The sequence below is a fragment of the Saccoglossus kowalevskii genome, chromosome 1, assembly GCF_978046115.1.
Source record: "Saccoglossus kowalevskii chromosome 1, keSacKowa6.1, whole genome shotgun sequence".
In the NCBI taxonomy this organism is placed as follows: domain Eukaryota; kingdom Metazoa; phylum Hemichordata; class Enteropneusta; family Harrimaniidae; genus Saccoglossus; species Saccoglossus kowalevskii.
In genome coordinates, this window is record NC_140641.1 from 24,086,591 (window position 1) to 24,111,150 (window position 24,560).

At 34.4% G+C, this 24,560-nt stretch overlaps 1 protein-coding gene across 4 annotated transcripts; it reads right to left on the reverse strand.

The window, feature by feature from the left end:
* Nucleotides 1-55: 55 nt before the first annotated feature.
* LOC100378471 (ras association domain-containing protein 8-like) lies at nt 56-24,541 on the reverse strand. 4 transcript variants are annotated; one of them, XM_085499851.1, is made up of 5 exons: nt 24,016-24,541; nt 10,928-11,005; nt 5,010-5,217; nt 3,404-4,744; nt 56-2,689 (listed from the first exon to the last, which is right to left on the reverse strand). In XM_085499851.1, the coding sequence occupies exons 4-5, from the start codon at nt 4,521-4,523 to the stop codon at nt 2,562-2,564; spliced, it is 1,248 nt and encodes a 415-aa protein (XP_085355977.1). In that variant the 5' UTR covers nt 4,524-4,744; nt 5,010-5,217; nt 10,928-11,005; nt 24,016-24,541; the 3' UTR covers nt 56-2,561. The 4 variants fall into 4 exon arrangements, with proteins under 4 accessions (XP_085355977.1, XP_085355978.1, XP_085355979.1 ...); XM_085499852.1 differs by lacking the exon at nt 10,928-11,005; XM_085499853.1 differs by lacking the exon at nt 24,016-24,541 and having other exon boundaries at nt 5,029-5,217; nt 10,928-11,179.
* Nucleotides 24,542-24,560: the final 19 nt, after the last annotated feature.

Consider the following 24,560-nt stretch of genomic DNA (forward strand, 5'->3'; position numbering starts at 1 on the left):
ATAAGTATGTTCAATTTCTAGATTTTAAAAAGAACTATAATGAATACTACCGGGAAACCATTATTGATAAGTTTTATTCATAAAGTTGAAGTCATTTATAGATTCAAGGAACCAGACTCCAATGTCATATCCAAACTGATGCTTCGCTTCTAATTACAAGTAAAACTCCAACTGTAGAAACTAGTGTTTTGGAGAAATAAAATATAGTTGCTGTATAAAGAAATCCATGAAGAAAATGTGACAGCGCCCTCAATGTTCAATATACCTTTATTTTCAATTCATACAAAAAGTGTAAGAAGGCAGTGCAACAGATTTTCAACTTGCAAAATGCTATAGCTGATAATATAGTAATTGTACAAATAGACTAATAAGTGGGAATTGAAAGTTGAGATTTAACTCCATAGGGAAATGAAAGCCAAACAAATCAAGCATGCAATTGTATATATACACAAGTTGCAGTCTAACTGGCAGTAGATCTGGCATTATAATAATTCACTATTTCAAATGTACAAATTTAAGCCAATAACAGCATTTAACATTCATTAGTAGATCATCCAATTTACGACAAGTTAAATGAATAAGATCCATGCTCTACGAGTTTGATTTCACACTTTAAAAGTTTGTTTCCAAATCAAAGTCTCTCAGTGCATTCTATGAGAGTGTGATAGTTAAATTAATAACCAGTCTTTGCTCACGTTGGCACAGTACTTTCATGGATACAATTAGAGCATCGATTTTATATTGTAGTAAAGTGGCTCGTCATAGAACCATCTGGAAGTAAACTTTAAATAACTTTAAAAAACTGGTACATGAAGTATACTTAAAGCAGGGGAGTCGTCACCTATGCATGCGTCAGGTGGCCATAGCGTGTCACTGTTTACAAACTAGCATCTGCCCATGAGCCTTTGCTTTCTCAGCGTGTGTTGTTATCATCGCTTGGGACTCAATTCCTGCATGTGCACAGGTGACGACCCTCCCACTTTAAAATGCACTTCAAGTACTGTAAAGGGGGTAATTATTCACTGGGTTTTAATTTAGCTTATTTCGCTGACTGGAAAAATGCGCTAAATTAAAACACAGTTAATATGTAAAATTTAGCATAGAACACATTATTTAAATGACGAAACCGTGAATTTAAAACCCACTGAATATGCCCGAAATGGTAAATCAGTGAAATTTAAACCCAGTGAAAATTAGTCATTTTACAGTACTATGCATATTGGTAAAAAATAAAAACAGATAAATAGTATAGTAAAGCTTATATAATAATAAAGATCAACAACTAGAATATATATATAATATATTGTATAACATACATAAGCTAATTTGTTTACAAACCATTCATGCTGACAAAATAAAAGTCTGTTTCTTGAGTATAAAACAAGATGTATATAATAAGGCCTCGTGAAAGTTAATAGGTGGTAAAGGTACATGTAGTATTTTCAGGAAAAACCAAGGTACAAATGACAATAGAATTTTACACAATACACGTACATGGCTATATGTAAATGAATGTCGGTTGTAAAATAATATTAATTCTCACACAAAATGTGAAACATTATTTCTGCAAAATGTCGTGATAGGTGTACAGCTGCAATTACTGATCTAGTATAATGTCTGCCATCACATACTAGTATTTGTATCTGCAATGACAATTTCTCACTCATTTCAAATTACTGACTGATCCTGAAACTTTTTAAGATATGCAAGTAAGTGTCAGTTGCTAGCTCACACATTAAACACTAAGTGTGTTTTACTAGGTAGATGAATGGAAGTTGATAATTGTGTTGCAGCTTGTGCACCTTTAAATTAGTGTGGGGGACATGCTTTACACCAAAGGGATGTAGTGTCTGTTTCTGTGAAAGAGCTGTATTATTCGATTACACACCTCTCAACTGATTTTATTTAGAATTTCAATTAATTTCAGAACAAACATAAATGTTAATCTGCTACTTATAAAATATGGCAATTGTTTGCTGCATAGGTGATGACAAGTTGGTAGTGACCGGTACAAGCCCCACTGGACAGCATTCTAGTTTTATTCAAAACCCACCTATCGAATACTTGCAAGAAAGTTTACACAATGTAATATAGGCAGTCTAATTTAGCTGTACATGTGAGCACCAAGGAGAATTGAAAAGTTGATCTAATTCACACTCTGCATGTTTAATAATTAGTTGGAATTATTATTATTAATAAAAATGTTTAAATATAAGAGGTCATGAACGTGTCCAATTCTTGGGATGTAGACTTCAGAATGACAGCACGAAATGAGGAAACACCATTTTTTTTTTGATTCTAGGAAATTACTTCCAGTTGTCTCACATTGCATAGAGAAAATAAGAAACACTTCATCATAAAACTGTGTATTATTCACAATGATTAACTTTGGGGCATGATTATATACATTGCATACAAAAACTGTGATGTAACTTGGCAGTTTTAATCTTACTATGGCAGTGTAATTTCACAAAGTTACACCCATACTACAATACACAATAGCATAGTGTAATGGATGGGTCACTTCATTTGACTAGGAGGGGGTGAAAGGTGGTGACATTTCACACCCAGATACCCTCAGGGTTTTCGCTACTAGGTTCAGCATTTTGAAGTAATCTAGGGTTGCCATGGAAATATCTTCCACTTCCTGCTCTCGGTATTGTAAATGCATCATGTGTATTCATTAAATCTGACAAAAAGAAAAAGAAATCAGAAATAAGTGAACCAGATATACGTTACAGAGTGACATGTTTTCGTGTTAAGTGTTATAATTAGAATAACGCTATATAGTTTCAGATATTGCTTTTAGTTTTTATTCATTGTAACCTCATTTGTTTTTCAAACCAGCCTGAGCATGTCTGACAGAAAATGTGCACTAGCTTTATAGTCTGCTGCTGTGTCGAAGCAAACTTTTGTTATTTTCCAAAAAACGTATAATTTTAATGCTCTTTTTTTTTTTCAAAAATTTTGATCAAAACTTTAGCTAATATTTCAATATGGTTTAAAATCAACAACGAAATTGTGCAAAATCTTTCACCAAAATTGTATTGGGAAAATTTATGGCAACATTATAACAGCTTTACCTACAGACAATACAGATTGATTCATGCAGTGGAATAATTGATCAGAAATGTATGTACAGTTTTTTTAACAGATTCTGTTTTTTTATGATCATGATCAGCACTCAATAGTTCAGGTCTATCGAGTAGCAATTACATTAAATAAATTTGAACCTGGAAAAAAATAAACTATTCATGGGGAAATCCCAAATGGGATTGGGAAAAAACGCAGAACAAAATAACGTTTGTTTCCTATGATAACCTGTGTAAATTGCTACATGTTAGGACAATTATTGTCTCTAATGCTCGTATACATTCATCTATGTGGAGAAGAAAATACTTACCATTTAATGGTGTACTGCATCGTGCATGCTTAACAGTTAATGGCGGTGATACAGACGCTGAAGTCACTTCAAAGTCTTGCAAGTTGATCTCTTTCAATTGATTATCTATCTCATCCTCTTGCTTTTTCTTATCCTCAATTTCCTTCTCAAATTTCTCAATCTGCCCTTTCAATTCTGATATGCTCTTTTCATTCAAATCGCCAATGTTCTCTTGTAAGTCAAATTCTTTCTTCAGCAGATCAAACTCTGCTTGAAGTTGTTTCCCCTTTTCCTCCATTGCTTGGCTTTTCATCTCTTTTTCCTTCTTGTGTTGTTTCTCAATGTTCGTCACATCGGCCGTCAGCCTCTGGATTTGATTATTATATTGCACAAGTTTGTTATCTATCTCTTCAATTCTTTCTTTGAGACTTTTCAAGTCTTTTGCCAGAGATTCATTATTGCTTTGCTCCAGATTGAGTTCATCTTCCCAGAAATCCATCTCTCCCAGCTCGTTTTCTGTTTTCTGGAAACTCCTTTCTAATTCCTCCCTCTCATTTTCGACATCTTGGAGCTGGGAATCAGCATTCTCATAACTTTCCAAGGATTTGATATCCAGTTCCATTTTGTGTAAATCCTCTTCCTGGCACTGCAGCTTCTCCTTTTGTAAATTGACCAATTTGATTAAATCCTCGCACGCAGTCTGAGGATTGTCAATGACATTTTCCTGGAAATCCTTTCTTTTAAAAACATAACTATTCACACCACCGCTGAACGTCAAAGACTTTTTCAAGGGGAAAGTTTTCTTTTTAGGGAGAGATAGCAATTCAGTTAACTCTGACGAAGTCTTATCTTGCGATTTCCGCCTCCCGGAAGACGGTCTGCTGCTTGCCGGCGAGTCCCCAGACCTTCGAAGTATAAACTGTACCTCACTTGCATAGTGACCCCACTTGGAAAGAACTCGTAGAAGGTTCTCTGATGGGGGCAGCGGGCGCTCTGTATTGCGACACTTCTCCACTAGCGAGAAACGTCCGGTCATACCAGTGGCATGCGCCAGCGCAATGACGATATCTTGACATGTTGTGTTTTCACTAACTCCACATATTATGCGTTGAATTCCTTCAACCCAAACTTTAAGTTCCATAATTATGCACGAATTAACAAAGACAGATTTACATGGTAGCTGTTAAATCCTAATGAAGTCAGGAGATATTCCAATGTTTTCAAGCTTTTAACACCAATGTCTTTTATCCTCAACAGCATCTGTTTCCTGTTCATCAAACTGAACTCACCAGCAGGTCACACACAATACAGCTGACAGTACACTACACACCTTGTATTCACAAAATACTTCGTTCAATTAAACTATAAAAAATAAAATGTCAAAATTTCATTATCTGTTCCTAACACAAAATTGGAAGTCCTACCAAGAAAAAAATACTGATTACACATGACCAAGATCATACCACATGCAAAATATCATCAAAAATGTTTATCTACAGCACACCCCAGGCAGTACATCATGATTCTGAACTTTGACTGGGTGTCTATAAATCAGTTTGAAATTCCATAATCAGGATACACCATAAATTTGATACAGCTAAATTAATATTAGAGAGTCCTATCTCACCTACTAGACTATACAGCACCTGTGTTTAAAAGCAACACCCTGTGTTTTTTTTTGATGATAAATTTGTTAAGGCCACTTGAAATCAATTTCTCCTGGGTATTACAAGGTGTACCATTTCACTTCCATGGAATTCCAGTCATTCCAGTTGTTGACTTTATCCAGCTATAAACTACCACATAATGGTGACACATTCCAGGACTTGTCAAACCTGCCAGGAAAAATTAAAACAGAATTATATCTATACTGGCAAATGTCACTAAGATATCATAGGGCACTGCATGTGCACACAGGGGAATTGATGTCAAAATACGACCTTTCACAGGATTTCATATGTTGATGAGTTATTCCCTGTGACTGACTTCTTTTATTTGATGGAATATATACGATAAGGAAATTTCTCTAAGCAAAATAATTCACTGTACTAGTAATACACACCACTGTATGTTAATTCACTGTAACAGTAATACACATCACTTTACAGTAATTCACTGTACCAGTAATACATACTACTGTACAGTAATTCACTGTAACAGTAATACACATCACTGTACAGTAATTCACTGTAACAGTAATACATACTACTTTACAGTAATTCACTGTACCAGTAATACATACCACTTAACAGTAATTCACTGTACTAGTAATACATACTACTTTACAGTAATTCACTGTAACAGTAATACACATCACTGTACAGTAATTCACTGTACTAGTAATACATACCACTTTACAGTAATTCACTGTACCAGTAATACATACCACTTTACAGTAATTCACTGTACCAGTAATACAGAGTACTAGTAATACAAATCACTGTACTAGTAACACATACCACTTTACAGTAATTCACTGTACCAGTAATACATACTACTTTACAGTAATTCACTGTACCAGTAATACAGAGTACTAGTAATACAAATCACTGTACTAGTAACACATACCACTTTACAGTAATTCACTGTACTAGTAATACATACTACTTTACAGTAATTCACTGTACCAGTAATACAGAGTACTAGTAATACAAATCACTGTACTAGTAACACATACCACTTTACAGTAATTCACTGTACCAGTAATACATACCACTTTACAGTAATTCACTGTACCAGTAATACAGAGTACTAGTAATACAAATCACTGTACTAGTAACACATACCACTTTACAGTAATTCACTGTACTAGTAATACATACTACTTTACAGTAATTCACTGTAACAGTAATACACATCACTGTACAGTAATTCACTGTACTAGTAATACATACCACTTTACAGTAATTCACTGTACCAGTAATACAGAGTACTAGTAATACAAATCACTGTACTAGTAATACATACCACTTTACAGTAATTCACTGTACCAGTAATACAGAGTACTAGTAATACAAATCACTGTACTAGTAATACATACCACTTTACAGTAATTCACTGTACCAGTAATACAGAGTACTAGTAATACAAATCACTGTACTAGTAACACATACCACTTTACAGTAATTCACTGTACCAGTAATACATACCACTTTACAGTAATTCACTGTACTAGTAATACATACCACTTTATAGTAATTCACTGTAACAGTAATACACATCACTGTACAGTAATCCACTGTACCAGTAATACATACTACTGTACAGTAATTCACTGTAACAGTAATACACATCACTGTACAGTAATCCACTGTACCAGTAATACATACTACTTTACAGTAATTCACTGTAACAGTAATACACATCACTGTACAGTAATTCACTGTACTAGTAATACATACCACTTTACAGTAATTCACTGTACCAGTAATACAGAGTACTAGTAATACAAATCACTGTACTAGTAATACATACCACTTTACAGTAATTCACTGTACCAGTAATACATACCACTTTACAGTAATTCACTGTAACAGTAATACACATCACTGTACCAGTAATACATACCACTTTACAGTAATTCACTGTAACAGTAATACACATCACTGTACCAGTAATACATACCACTTTACAGTAATTCACTGTAACAGTAATACAAATCACTGTACTAGTAATACATACCACTTTACAGTAATTCACTGTAACAGTAATATAGAGTACTAGTAATACAAATCACTGTACAGGAATTCACTGCACCAGTAATACACATACACATACATGACACAGTTTAGGATCTGGCAAAACCTCCAGGCTAGAAATTCTCACTTGAAAACAAATTAAGCTGTCAATGTTCATGAATTAGTGCAGTAAGCTCCTAATGAAAATCACCACTGGAGAGAATTTCTTCTCTGGAGTTTAAATTTTTATGAAAATACAGTAGCATTCTGTCTGAAAATACACACATCTTGAGCACTGTCTCAATGCAACTACTCTCACTTAATAAGAAGTTAATTAGTTAATTAAAGTTAGCCAAAAATATCTAATTTCAAAGGTATTTTTTTTTTAACTTTTGTAACCATGTGCAGAGTGCTCTTCACAAACTGTTAGTTAATTCACATTAAAATATTGATCATTTTTATTTTTCATCAAAATCAATCCATAAATAAAATTTAATTCATTAGACTGCAGAAAATCTGTAAAAATCGTATTGACATTCTGGCATGTTTATATGGTCAAGTGTTATTACAGCTACTACATTTATGTCAGCTGTCTGAGGCAACCCATGAATAAGCTGTGTTTTTTAACGAATATGTTTTAAAGAATGTCATGTAATACTAAGCCACAATTATATTTAATACGTTACCATATGAATACACACAAGGTATTATTAATCATAATGTAACTCTTATTCACATGTAAACAACTCCTAAATGGTGGAATTTTTGTTTTTAGGTTGGAATAAACAGTAATTTTTAGCTACATGTATTTGCATGTCATAACTTTAAATCTATGTCATGTGACATAAAATATTTCACTGTGTTTATTCATTTGTTGCCACATAGGTAACCATAATCATGAGCAAAATTGGCAAAAAAACAACATAGTTTTCATTTTCCTATCACATATTCTAGCATAGCCTTTAGGGGGGATCAATTTATCGTTTGTGGCTGGCAGCTTATCAAAGTTACGTTATGTCATTTATTACCTAAATATATTTAGAATTGTACTTTCACATGTATTTCATGTCATTTTCCCAATTTTTTTGACTCAAATAGTTGGCACTGATTTTATGTAGATTGTAAACACTATAAACGATTACTTGACAACTATTCCTCTTAATATGATACACCGCAATAGGGACATACCGCTGAGTCGCTATAAATCTGATACAGTACTACAAGGAGATACCATTAAAATCCTAAACTCTAAACTTACACTCAAAGATCAACTATCAGTAGTACTGTAATACTCAGTTTTCATAGTATCCCAAATGTATTCCTTGAAAAATTTAAAAGTAAAGCCATCAAACCAAATTAATCTATGCTTGCATGTTGGTTAATTAAACCCAAACCCAAAACTTTTTTTTTTTATAAACAGCATTTAAAAGTTGTTGCCAATCATCAGATGAGAATGGTTTCTTGCTTCAATGCACATGGGTTGATTTTATTGTCATGAGAACTCTGGAATTTAAGATTTCCAGAGAGTTCAAGTTCAAGTAGAAAGACATCTTGAGACCAGCAGGCACAGTGGTATTGATTCCAAACAGAGTGCAATAAACATTTTATCACTGGAACTCATTTGTAAACACAAGGGACTATATCTCTTTGCAGCCAGCCATTTCACATTCCAAGGCGAACAATGAATCAGCAGGCATGACAGCAATATTGGGGTCATCATCAGTGACAGGATAAAGGCAGAGATAGCTACATATCATCTAGAAGAACACGAGTTATAGGAGAATTGAAGGATCACCAATTCTAGTGCGGAAACTGAATAGACAGATTTTAAAACAAGATAGCTATAGTTCAAACCCAATCACTTTTGCTAAACACTACTATAGGATATGGCTCAATAAATAAACTCACTACACATCAGTTATCATTTCAGTTGATAGGTTTGTAATGTAGGTTTGCAATGAAAATAAAATAAATATCATACAGCAAATCTAAACAGTATTATTAAGTGTAATATATATGACATGCAGAAAGTGGGTAAGTGGTGTATTAAAGCAGGGGAGATGTCACATGTGCGTACGTCAGATGGCCGTAGCGTGTCGTTGTTTACAAACAAGCGTCTACCCATGAGCCTTTGCATTGTTAGCATGTGTTGTTATCGTCGCTTGGGACTCAATTCCCGCGCGTGCGCAGGTGACGATCCTCCCGCTTTAATCTATATCGATAAAAGTGCTGAGGCGAATGCAGAACCTTCTTACAGCCATTATCAATTTTCAACATTTATCTGCAAAGTAGTTCTGTTGAAAATAGCTTGTTTCAATAACAGGCTAGCAATCAGTGATTTAACAGGTTTAGACCGAAAAATTATTTTCGAGAAACAAAGAGTCCAAAGTCATGAAAAATGGCAGAAATTTGCATTGTTGCACTGGATACGATGATTAGATTTATTTCTTCATATATGAAAATGTTGCTGAGTGACATGGGATGAAAAAGTGTTTGTTATTGATATGAATCCTAATATCGTTAAAACATTTTCAAAAAAATTATGTAAAATTGTATTCACAATGTATTTCCCACAATGTACTGCATATATGTGCAGAAACATTATCAGTAGTAAAAATTCCAACTGACTGAACAATATCAGACTGTGAGGTCCAAACACTGGATTTTAATAAAATAATCTTTTACACAAAACTTTTGTTCAAAATAAGAAAATAAAACTGTGCGCGGGTTAATAAACTATTTAACAAACAGTGGCTGCATCACAACAAAATAACTAAAATTCTACAAAGTGTAAACATTGGCCACAAATGATCTGCTTACCATCAATACACACATAAAGATCTGCATGTCTTTGTACAGTATTGTATCTAGACAAACAAGGACCTCCCAGAGCTATGGGTCAACGATTCCACATGTAAAGAAACCAGGCAATGATGGATAATGATTTAACGACTCACTGATGATGACTTTGAGTAGGGCCAATGAGAATACAACAAAATAATAGATGTATTCTTGGTTGTCAGACTGTGTCCATTGTGGATAAATAAACTGGAACCACACTCATTTATTGAAAGTAGAAATGACGCCTAGATACCCAGACACAGTTCTTCTCACTGCTTCAATCTTTCAAACACACTTCCTCCTTTTATAGGGGAAAAGAATTCTAAGCTATTGGCATATGTAGATTAATTACTAGACCATGCAGAATTCAACTGATCTCACCGTGTGTATCAACATACATGTAGCCTTGATTGTAGTACTGGAATTCATCAAGACTGCTAGTGGCTTACACCCTGCTTACAACTGTCCTATTTATTATACTACAAGTGGGATCCTCAGGACAAACATTTGTTAGAACAGGATTTGCTTTCTCTGTAGGCCAATCTAGCTTGTACGTCATTATTAACAAGTTTCAAAGTCCACAGCTACATGCTACATGTACGCACAGTTACTTTTTTAGTAACCGTGATGTACGCATGCAGAATCTGTTCTGGATGACATTGTTTTCATGAATGCCTGTGAATTACATCATCAGATTACATCATAGATCCTATTGTAGTGTCTATGATTACATGAAAGATTTTCTATTTTTAAATTTCAACCTTTCAATTCTTTTTGTTGTTTTTTTTTGGTGGGGGGAGGCTGACTTTCCCTTGTTCAATATTCTATAATAATTCAATGAATGTAAAACAAAAATCATAGTTAATTAGTCACATTGGTCACTCAAAGCTTGTTTATCGATCAACTAATTTATAAAAGATTTTATCATTGTTATATATATATATATATATATCAAAGTATTCAGACAGGCAATGAAAGCACACAGATAAATTGTGTACGATCAGACAATCATAAAACTAGTACTTACATGTACTGGGTGTTGGCAAGAGAAGATCTCAAGTCACTGTAAAACGCAGTCACCAGGCAACAGGCAACAAGGACAATACTGAATGATGAAAAAAACAGGAACAAATCCTGAGACAGAGCCGTGCAAAGGAAATACACAACAGCTGACAGGAAGAAAGACTATCTTAGAGGAAAAGAATGCAGCTACAACATGTGCGCATACACATAGACAGACAGACAGGCAAGTCCACAGTATAATGTGGTTCTACTCAGCGGAAATATCAGCATACAGCACTGTTGCCAGAGATTCAATCATTATGCATGCGCTGTAACCTAATACAGCTAGTGTCAATGGGGCATATACCAGTCATGATAAAACATTACTGTCAAATATCTCCACTGACTGCCTAGATTTACACATAGATAAACATTACATCTAAGCATGAGGGGGGCAATGTAGAGGTGTTCTACCGTGTATTGAAGTAGCAATGGGGTCAGAGGAATCCATGTTATACTTTAATTGTGACCATTTCAAATCATCCCCTAGTGAGTTTTGGTACATTATAGAGTAAACTTTAGAGGCTGGGTATAGTAGTATAGATGACATGTACTGAACATTTGATCACTGTTTCACTGTATACACTTATAGACTACATCTGTGCATACAAGTGCTGCCCTGTTTTGTTCTGTTATACATATACATCTATTTGTAAGAGCAGAAATATTAAATTAATAATAAAATTATGAAACATTTCTTGGTTTATTATTTTCAAAACTATTTTAATATAATAGCGTTTTATATATATAAAAAAACATTACTTGACATCACAAGCACTGTGGATTATTGTCAAAATATTTTGAAGGATTTAAATTGAAGCACTGAAGGAACTGACTGGTTTACTGGTTTTATACATGATAGAATGGTTAAATACATTTTTTTTGAACAAATTTTAAGACTCTGAGGAGGGTTCACCTGAATTGCATAGTTGTAACTAACGTGAGCTGACAAAACTTTGATATAGTCTCAACAACTTGACAGATAGTCTCAAAAGTGGGTGTGGTCATTAGGGTGCACAATCTTACAACTGAAGCAGGCAGATACATTGGTCAGAAGTTGGAAAACATAAAGACAATCAAATCAAGGATGCATGTCGTTTCATGCTGATGAACAGTAACGCCTAAATGGAATGTTGCCAAGTTTCTGAAGAGAAGTGGACAAATAAAACAGATACAGACAATCTTATCAGAATCATGAAAACAAATGATAAACACAGTTTAATGAATCTCAGTAAATACATTTTCAAGTGCTTCACTTTACGAAGTGACATACACTGCTAGCCTTAAAACAAATTTACAAGCTGCCTACCCTTATGTATTCAGTTATCTTTTATTTGTTCATGCAAAGTTAGAATCTTTGATATTATACTGCCTGGGTAAGTTTACTTCACTATTTAATGTTCTAATGAAGATCATGTAACATGCAGACTCGAAAACACAGACTTGTTTGTATTTTAACTTTGTTGTAATAAACGAATTTAAATTAATGTACAACTACTGATTTAACGGTCACCGATGTGCTGCTACTTGCGCATTTCTATTTCCGTATTTCTATATTCCGATATAAATTATTGTAGCTTCATGCCACACCTACATGCAAGTGAGCATGAAATTTAAAAAAAAATACTATTGGTAACATTCCAAATTTAGCAAATAAAAGTATTGGATACAATGTATATGACTGCAATGAACAGATCCAGAGTTATGGGGGAAATAGCATTGTAATTGCATTTTATAGCGTACGACATGGTGGGAGTGTGTACAAATCTTTTGCTATCTGACTAGTCGCTGGGTTGGTGTGGCTTGTTAGCTTGTGTATATATCTGGTAGCATCACTTATGTGTGGGCTTCGAATACGAACACAACATTGAGCACCATCAATGAGGTTTCATTGACAAATCTCATTGACGACGCTGAATGTTACCTTGCATAAAATGTAAATTACAATTGACCTCCCTGTGATGACGCATGCGTTGTGGAATACGGAAAAAAAGGCTTGAAGGATGAGCACATATTACGCTAATAACTTTAACGAGGTTATGACATAGACATACATATCACATGAATATTATTTTAAAGTGCAATTGTTAATAGAAAGCCTCTATTATGAAACACCGGAATCACGTTTATATATATTGGTCTTGACCCCCACTCTGTCTATTGTGGTTATTTGAAGACTGAACACGCTTTCTATCATACTAAACTGGTCACCAAATTTAACAAGTAACTCTGCTTTTTACACTGTGATTGTATACAGCGCCACCAGTGGTTGTTCCCGGCTCCATGCGCCAAGATCAAGTACATCAAGTACAGTCATCAAAAACATGTACTTTCCACATTTATTCAAAACTTTTAAAACTTGAAAGCATAATCCTCCCTCATTTCCATTACAAAAACACAACTACAAGCGAATCAGGTACATAAACTTATGTATAGCACAGTATGACCTCAATTTACACTGACATGGCAAATCAGCATCTGGATGACCTTAAAACTAACCCTATGTGACCCTTTGACCTTTGCATTTTATGAGATATTAAAAATGCCTCATTTCATAGGGTTATTAAAGAGACTGGTACTTAGAGCACACACACTGAAGAATTCCCTTCATTTGGCCACCATTTATTGCTTATCCTAAGTGAAATCAGAAACAAATATTTACTTTTATTTAAAATGAATTCAAAATACACATAATTTTATATGTTTTTTGTTGTTGTGTTTTTTGATTTATGAATTTCTATTAGTATGGCATGTTAACTCAACCTCGTACACGCTAACCACTGAACATCACTATATATATATCCCCACTCACTTTCCTGTTGTTTAACACTGATTTATGGATGAACTAAAGCGCTCATAGCACAGCAGATACATTCAGGAACTCAATGATACTGCTGACCATTAAGTACCAAGCGTATATTTCAATAAATGCCTTGTTTACTTTTCATTTATTTTCAGAAGTCTGCTGCACTCATTAAAAAAGGAAGATTCCACCCTATGTATTTAGTCATCAAATTTCATCATGTTGTTTTGCAATTAATCCCTAGAACAATACAAATAGCACACTTCCACTGACCCTGGATTATGTTTATATAGTATATTGGCAGTAGAGTTCAATCAACAGGGTAGTTTCTGGTTCTTTGGTTGCTAGGATACCATGAGTACACTTTGATCCAATTATTGGTATAACAATTTTTGTTAGTAACCCTGATCTGTGGATATCTTAAATTAGACCACTGAAAAAAAAAAACGGCACCAAATGTTACATCTTACAAACGGACCAATCATATATTATATCCGGAATCGATATACAGGCACATGCTCACTCAGTAACTGGTAGCAACCATATAACACAAAAATCATCTAGTAGGGTCTCTGCATCAGCTCATATTCCTACGAAATATTAACTTCCTTCTCATTGAATATCAAATCATCTCACTATGCAAAGTAACTGAGATTTGCAATGCTTTGAATGCTTGAATAAACCAAATATATCCATGCTCCAATGGACAATGGGACGATAACAGGTGCTCAGGACAGGTTTCATTCAACATGGATATTGAATAAATTATTATTATAAAAATTATTTTGTTGCTAAATGCAGTGTGATATCATCAGACATTAAATATTTAATTTCCAAAACTCACACCCCAAGTTATTTAACATCGCTCACAAGATTATTTTCCTTTCCCACATAATAGATGATACAGAAATTGCAATACCGGTACAACCTGCAACAATATTTATACTGAATCGGTTCAGTATGCGTTTTAAAAATAACCACTCAGTGACCCTGTGCCATATTACAGTTTATTTTGTTTTACCCTTTGATATCAGGTTTATGTATAACAGACAAACTGAGCATTCCTTTAAATGCAACACAAAAATATGATTTTTATTGTATTATTATTTACATTTTAAATTGATTTTGATAATTATTAATTGCGGGGGAAACCTTGACCAGTGAGTTTTAATATTTATTTGTCCAACCCACCCGGTGTGTATAATTATCAGTTTATTTATATGTACAGGTAGTTTCAATGCAACACAGCTGGCTGAATCAGTTATTACAACCTCTCCTATTATTCCACTGATCACAGTGAAATGATAGGTGGGCTTTCATTTTGTAATATGTACTCTTTAATCTGAAATGATTTTTTTTTTGTCTTCTAAAAATGACTTTTAAGTACACTGCAAAGATCTGAGATCGACTTTCAAGTATTAACATATAAAATTATTGAGTATCACATGCTGTGCTATGCTGTGGCATGTTCGATACACACGCTTACAAAATACATTGTTTGTTTACGCTGTGCAATGACCAGCACCCTTTAGGAGATATGAAATCTGATTACCTCATTGCCTGGTGACTCTTTCTTTCCTCATTCATAAGTCTCATGAAAGCTTTAAGTAGGCAATTGATGTGTTCATTTGTTTAATATATATATATGTTATTTAATGTTACTTGTTTATTGATTTTTTTATATAATCATCATGGTCAAAAAAAATTTATTTTGTAATTCCTCATTGTATAGATTTATGGATTCCATATCTGAAATATATCAAACTGTGTATAAATTTTAAAAAAAAGAGCAGCCCAAGAGAAGAAATATGAAATGTATTGAAAGTACACCAAATGTCTATTATATGTCTGGATCTGAAACTCCAGACATGTACAGTGTGCAATTTATGTTATCATAGGTGATCCCAGGTACATGTACAAATCTGATTTTAATTTCATTTTTAAGTGCACAGGTGCATTGACCAGTGTGTAAGTAATATTAAAAAGCACTATAAAAACAGCAGTACATGACTGAAAATAATGATATGGTATACTACGTCAATACGAAACTCTCATCACCAGGTGCATTTGGTCTCTCACGTTCCAAGACAACAATAACACACATTCAGTTGCACACAATCACAATGGTTGGACGGGAAACCAACTCTCGCTGAACCCTCCATTGAACACAGAAGCACCGACCAACACGGTGCATAAACCTGTTGTGTCGCCATGGCAACCAGATCCCAGAGAACAAATTTACAATCCTTTAGGATAGTAAAGTATATATTTTCAGCAAAGGTGTTGAGTGTCGGAAACAACAGTTAATGGGGCTATATTGACACTGAGAGCGAAACAACACCTTTTATTGACGGTCACTGTCTGCGGCTAAGTTTAACTACGTATTGTATGTCTACTGATTGTCAAGGACCGACACTAGAGTGAACAAAACACTCTACACCCATACACAGACTCTCTTCAACAATTTAGAACACTTCCTGTATTTTTTATTGGTGAACTTGAACGGATATACTTGCTAGACTTTCTGTAAAAAAAAAAAAAACTTTGGTAGCTGACAACAACAGCTGACAATATACATTTTCATAGTTTTTTATTTTCTTTAAAATTATGGTTAAAAGTTGCCAGGATTGTGTAAACTTGATAAAAAACAGTCAACCATACAATTTGGTTGCACCAATTTCCAAAAGATTCTTAGCAGCACAACCATTATTAATTAATTGATTAATACTAAATACTAAAATTATTTCATATGTTGTTTTTTTAAAAGAAAGCAATCTGATTTATAATTCTTTAATCTGACCTCTTTTTGAATTAAATCCTGGATCAATGATATTACGGAAATAAGCAATGAATAAAATTAACATATGTAGCCAATTATTATAACAGTATGTATTGTTTATAAACAAAACAGAACGGACCGTTTAACATTCCAATAAACAGTACAATCCTAAGGTCTTTTAATATTCAAGGTCAGATTCTAGGAGTATGTCATACTATGCTAGTTATGGTCGCAATGTTTTGTCAAAATAGTTTATGATGATAAATAATGTTCGGCAGCTGTGACTATAAAATACACCAGATATTGTCACCACTTTTACAACGTGTTCACATTGCCAGTAGTCGGCCAGCCATGCAGCCACATTTATCTACATAACATAGATTTTTTTTTTTATATTTTACTGCATAACACATAACAGTGACAGTTTCCTGCTTGAAGTTTGTTTCCAACTGAAAGCATTGTTCAGACGTTGAAACCGAGCCACAGACGTAGGTACTGATACGTGAAAACAAGAAGTAAATAATCTGACACAATGCTCCTTTTTACTATGAACTGATTGACAACAATGCTTCATTTTCAAACTGAACAACGTGGGTAATCTAAAGCATAGAATTTACGAATAGTGGGTGGGAACAATCATTTTAGAACTGTCAAAGTTACAGTAAATCTAGCGATGCAGTACATTCAACTCATTTAGTCTATTCAGTGCTCTAAAGACTGGGACCTATATAAACAGAGCAGATAGCGTAGATATCAGCTTATATGTACAGTCACTATGACAACCAGTCAATACTAAAACAACCTCTAACTTCAGTGATAAACAATATCTCCCTCCCCCTCATCCAAACATGTTTTAAGTACAGCCTTTTTCTTTTTAAGATTCCAACTAGACAACATATTGCACTATTAATTGAATAGAAAACTTTCTGATCTTATTACAGTACAGATATCAGTGAAACTGAAACGACTGTATTGTGTAAAAAGGCAGAAAAATATGCAGATGGCAGATAGAATTTTCACTTAACATTCTTTGCAAGAAAAGTCAAGAATGGACGTCAGTATGTGTCAGAGATAGACAGACAGAAACCAAAACAATCTACAGCAGACAAGAAAACAAAAATGTCCAAGATCATTCTGAACTCAGATGCTTGCATAACGAAACAGACCGACTAGTTGTGGATGGAGAAGCAGACATGAAAAAAAGATGGGATTCGTTGTTTGAACAACGTTCTGAACTTAGCTAATTTTATGGCGATTTTTATCTCAACAGACTTTACATCATGTGGTTTCATACTGTAAAAATGTACTTGATGAATTCCTGATGAAGTAAGTATATCTGAATCCTATAGAAGTCGGTATATCTGCACCCTATAGAAGTCAGTATATCTGCACCCTATAGAAGTCGGTATATCTGCATCCTATAGAATTCAGTATATCTGAATCCTATAGACATTGGTATATCTGCACCCTATAGAAGTCGGTATATCTGCACCCTATTGAAGTCCGTATATCTGCATCCTAGAGCATTCAGTATATCTGAATCTTATAGACATTGGTATATCTGCATCCTATAGACGTCAGTATATCTGCATCCTATAGAAGTCAGTATACCTGCATCCTATAGAAGTCAATATATCTGCACCCTATAGAAGCCAGTATATCTGCACCCTATAGAAGTCAGTATATCTGCACCCTATAGAAGTCGGTATATCTGCACCCTATAGAAGTCAGTATATCTGCACCCTATAGAAGTCAGTATATCTGCACCCTATAGAAGTCAGTATATCTGCACCCTATAGAAGTCGGTATATCTGCACCCTATAGAAGTCAGTATATCTGCATCCTATAGAAGTCAGTATATCTGCACCCTATAGAAGTCAGTATATCTACACCCTATAGAAGTCAGTATATCTGCACCCTATAGAAGTCAATATATCTGCACCCTATAGAAGTCAGTATATCTGCATCCTATAGAAGTCAGTATATCTGCACCCTATAGAAGTCAGTATATCTGCACCCTATAGAAGTCAGTATATCTGCACCCTATAGAAGTCAGTATATCTGCACCCTATAGAAGTCAGTATATCTGCACCCTATAGAAGTCAGTATATCTGCACCCTATAGAAGTCAGTATATCTGCACCCTATAGAAGTCAGTATATCTGCACCCTATAGAAGTCGGTATATCTGCACCCTATAGAAGTCAGTATATCTGCATCCTATAGAAGTCAGTATATCTGCACCCTATAGAAGTCAGTATATCTGCACCCTATAGAAGTCGGTATATCTGCACCCTATAGAAGTCAGTATATCTGCACCCTATAGAAGTCAGTATATCTGCACCCTATAGAAGTCAGTATATCTGCATCTTATTTGGGACTACAGGAAACAAATTGCAGGTATGCATGGGTGCAATTCAAGTCAGATCATTTTCCCATCAATGCTGCACAAATTTAAAACTAAATGGTAATAGACCATTTTCCGTTCACTGCGAGAATCACACGTTATGCGTGAAATCGAACATAAAAACAGGACAAACAAAGGTCATAGCGTCGTAGTGTCGTCAAACATCGCGTGGGATTCGACAAACGCGAAAGTATTTTGGGCTGTACACATTTGATGATAGGCAATTTCGAAGATCGGTCGGTCGATGTGAGCTACAAAATAAAGAAATTCAAGTTCAAAATCAAATCGTTTGATTTTTACGGCAGATGTTCGACGTGCGTCTTTCATGCATCTCGCGAGATCTCGCAAATATATCGAAAATCACAAATTATAAAGTCATTGCACCTCAACATTACACAACCGCTCATCAATAATTCTTCTGACATACAGTTGTCTTGTGTTTCTTATTGTATTCTTATAACAACATTACTGACAAACAATTGTGTTGGCACGTTAGATCTTAAACCACGAATAATGGGAACAATAAGCACGCAAAGTAAAACAGAGACATGACGAATGTCATTTGATGAGCGACAACCACTGAATCCTGTTGGAATTCAAAAAATGTTGGAATGAATAATATAGACATTGTGTTGGTCTACATGTACCGAGTCAATATTTATATAAAGTGCAGGAACACCTGCAAACCTGACGTATCAGTAAACAGCGTATTGTATTGAGATTTGTTGTTTTAATTCAAGTTCTATACATATATGATACTGCAAAATATCCTACATACACAAGTTTAACACAATTCGTCTTTGTTCATTTTTCACAAAATAAAGCAGCGTAATTTTTTCCTTGTTTTTTCAAAAAATGTTATCAGGATCTGGAGGAAATGAGAAATTTGAGGAAAATTCAAAAAATGTTGGTGGGAAAAATTAATATACAGTAGTGTTTGGAGAGTGGAATCAGATTGTAGATGGAAAAAAATACTGTAATTTTTAAAACAAACAGTGATATTGAACATCATTAACTAGAACAACTGACTTCCCCTTTAAGAAATGTACCGGGTAATGTTATACATGTATTGTATCGTTTCATCTAAAACGAAAAGTTCAAGAAACTAGCAGAACAAACGAGTATGTAACAAATTTTTACAAACAGTGGCAGGAAATCAACAAATGTAGCAATAAGCATTAAAACTAATAAATCCAATAAAGCTGTCACTCAAGGTATATATTATTGGTATTTTCCAAAGAAGGAAAGTGCAGCTCAAAAAGCAACCCGTTTACCTAAAACCTATACGAATTAAGTTTGAATTTGTGATGCGTCAGCATGATTTTGTGTGCATTTTGAGCAGACGAAAAGATATTTTTAGCACAAATCCAAACACTTTTAAGTCTTGCACACATGAATTCGTGTTAACCAGACCTCTGAAAATCCACGCAAGTTTTAACTGATGTCAATACAAATCCTTAATTAACATACATATGCAAATTAGACTGAGAAGAATAAAAGCTAAAAATTCATTATTGAAGACGTGAACATTTGAGGTTTCCACTGTTGTTATGTGAACAAATCTACCTGAGATCACTTGTGACAATTAAAGAACTAAGCAATAGTGAACAAAAAACTCAAATCATTATGTTTTGATAACAAAAGATTCAACACAAATATGTGCCTTGCCGCTGACAAAAGTCCTTTGGGAAGAAGTAACTTCATTGATGTGTGGTCTGAATAAAAGCTACTCCCCATTGACAAAATAAGACAACCCACTAGATTACAGGGCCTGCAATGAATGGATTCAAGTCTCCACAGTAATTACATTGAGCAGCCTTTATCGCGCCATTATACAGTGTTTATGTAGATTGGCGTCAGCTCAAGTTTTATATCATCCATTTAAACTCCAATAAAACACTATTTTATATTAACTGTAGCTCCAATAAAGTTCTGATAACATGTTGGCATGACAACCAGATTACATGCACCGTTCTTTTTTACTATTTTAACTTTTTTTGGTGAGAATCCTAAGCTGAATTTGCATATCAAGTAAAAGTTATTTATTTTGGTATGAACGCCATGCAAAACATATGCATGTTATGATAAAGTATTTTCACTTTAAGAGATTTATGCATGAGTCAATGGAAACCCTGACACCTCCCACTTCAGAGTATCTGGGGCAACTATGCGGCTAATCTTGAGATATCGATGTTCATAGAAGCTTGAATGAGACAGGAATTTTCTCATGAAATTTCCAACCTGGGGAGAAAAACCTGGGAACAATAGTGTAGAGAAAGAGTAGGGTGGAGGTAACAAGGTGATAAGACATTCATGTACAAGTTATCCCAGGGAGTAGAGCATAATTTATTTCACAACTCAAAGTTATCCCCCCCCCCTCCCCCATACCCAGAGGTGGTGAGAGTCTGAGTTTATACTGACTAGAAAACAACAACATTTTACCAAATACGAATGCCACAAGCCTGGAAGGTGGACAGAGTGTACTTTCTTTTTCCACTGCTGAGTGTGCAGCCAACTGTGAGAGTCAAACCTGCAAACTCCACTGATTTTGGGTGAACATGTGAAGTATTAGTAACGCATGCATTTATGTACCGGTAAGTTACAAAAGTTGTAAGTCATATTTTTAATGGCCCAGCATACAATAAATAGAATTTGGAGACGCACTAATAGAACAATTATGGTTTTAAACTGGACTATACACTCTGGTACAATACACATGTGGTGATATTTCTGGTACCACGTACCTAGCACTTGCACACAACCGTATTTGCTCTGGAATATTCAAACCATCAAATATAACTAAGGACCCAAAATAAAAGAATAAACCGAAACCAACATTTATAACTTGTATGCGCCTTTAATAAAGTAAGTACAGTAACCTGAACAGCAGTATAACAACATGAATGACCCACCCAATCCCTAGTGACAAGTCCTTCAGACAAAACACATCAGCTCTGCGGACCCTGGATTAATATAACAAAAGTTATTTAGACAACTAGTGATACACCAGTGATCCTATGATCTTTAAGTTTGCTCTAATTCTACTTCCTAACAAATTTCTCTTTTCATGATACTGAAAAAGTTTTTTTTTTTTGCAAGCAAAAGATTTTTTTAGGAATTTCGTGAAATAAATAAGAAATGTTGTAATGGTCAATATTTCACCATAGTACATAAAACAGAGTCACAGTAACTTACCCAAAATGTGGTTCTCTGTGAATGTCTTGAAACTTTTGAATCCCAAAATTTGTGTACATTTCTTTGTTATTTTTTTATATTTCTAGCAACAATAAATTAAGGTATTAATTGAACTAAGATAAACTTGTGGAATGTCACGTAACTTATCATATTTTAATTCATGATTGTTAAATCTTCCAATTCATTTAATAGTTAACAGCATTGTGTCATGCAGGGCTTCAACCAAGAAGTTTGCCTTGGTATCCTTTTCTTTCATACAATGTGCTCTTAATATTACTGTACAATGATTTATTTTCACTGGCATTTAATTTCACTCTTTTGATGTTTTGAGACATTTCGTTGGGTTTTAAGTTCATGAATTTGGTGCAGAAACAAAGTTCTATTGTTACTTTACTTATCTGTGAAAATAGCAAAATTAAAAAACAGCACGCTAAGATAACGATATTAATTAATTTTTGCCTTGTAAATGTGTATCCTCGCAACTCAAAAGTTCAATACATACTTCATTAACACTTTGTTTATTCTTGGACATCAATTTCATACTAGTATTAAAATAACATTAATTAGTGTCTGAGATATTAACGAAATGATCTCAAAGCTAAACTTTTGAGTAATAAAACAGTGCAAGATATCCTAGAGATCTAAATTTGCATCTCTCGACAGAAAAAAACGAATTGAATGACAATGGATGATTCAACAATAGGAAAATAAATAAGTAATAAATACGAGTGTTGGTAAGTCCTGAATACCATATGGCACACATATGCATGTCTACATCTGTGACTATTGTATCCCAACTAATTTTAATACAAAGTATTCGACGAATGGCGATTACATAATATTAGACTAGAATTATAAATAAGTATTTACTTCGTGAGATGTTTTAAACATACAGCAACATAAAAAATTCCTATTATAGTGTTTATACAAGACTATTTTAGACACTAATTATGTGTTGTTTTTTTTAATGATATTAAAACCTGACAAATCAAACTACTTGGAGGAACGGGCAGGGTAACAGCATCTGTTTTAAACAAAAATTCATAAGTGACACTACTTTTACTGTTATGAACAATACTTATTCAAAAACAAAAAACACATTGTCACAACAGATTGATTCTTGTATTTATAGTAACCACACCAAAAAAATGTAAAAATGTAATAAACACCTGTAGGAAGTGTAGCTATCCAAAACATAATTTAAATTGAACGAAACGGGAAATTCAATATTACATAATAATGATTTCCTCATTAGTGTTGGTTGACAGGAAAACACACCGAGGTCAAATTACAAATGTATTGCGTAATATTGACAATTGTATTCTTGCTTTTGTCACGAATGATTATTAACTAACACGACACAGGTGATTACGTGATGGTTCGACAACCTCTACCTACCCACACAACATATTAAATAATCATACCTTTATTTTGTCTAAGACCACACCTACAAGCACCATATCAAACTGTTGAATGTACACTATTACTTCAAGTTTATTTCTTAGTAATACCCCTTTCATACAGCGGAAATATTGGAAACACATTACGAATTCGTTCACTGCTTTGACGTACATAATCAATTACTAATAACGAGTGTATTTTTTTAAATAAATTATAACGCCTTCTAGTCGATATATTTATGCTGAACTACAGTTTAAATTTAGGAATCGTGCTAAGACGCTTATGGCACTAGTTACATGTACACCCCAGGACACACACGCCAGCTGAATGTAGTCCCGTTCGTTCTAAACGAGTGAGTCGCTGTCGTGCGACAAACATTACTCAAAATAGAACTGACATTTTAACGAGAATGGGAACTCGTGTGTCAGTCAGTTACTGCATAATTGCGTACACTGGTTTCTAAAACTTACCTTAAAAAAAAAAACGAGTGCAGTATCCCGCAGAGCGTTACCGAAGAGGTCCAGTATTTAACATCAACATAAACATACGATTGAAGAAGTATGACAGCTGCGCTCGGGATGAAGTACGTATGTGCGCGGTCATATAACGTTCACTTGTGTTTGCTTGGCACTCAATGTTTATAATAAAAACGGGTCACAAACACGATGACCGCTGATCTTGTATGTACTCCACAGGAACCGAGTTTATACTAGTTCGGATTAGAATGTAATTCCTATATCGAATAATTCTCAGTGATGATCATCGGGTGTTGTAAACACCGAACGAATAAATTGAAGTCTGACTCAGGCTGCAAACGTCCACCTCGCGACACGCGCCTGACGTTGGTTGTGAACAAAAGTCTCACAAATCGCTGAATTTCAAAACAGGACAACAATTCCCGGCACAGCTCTCACACAACCTTGACAGATGTAACCGGAGATATCGGCACTGTGTGTGAAATATTAACCGTAATACGCCCAGTTTAGGGCAGGAAACATAAACAGGGAAGCCCTTC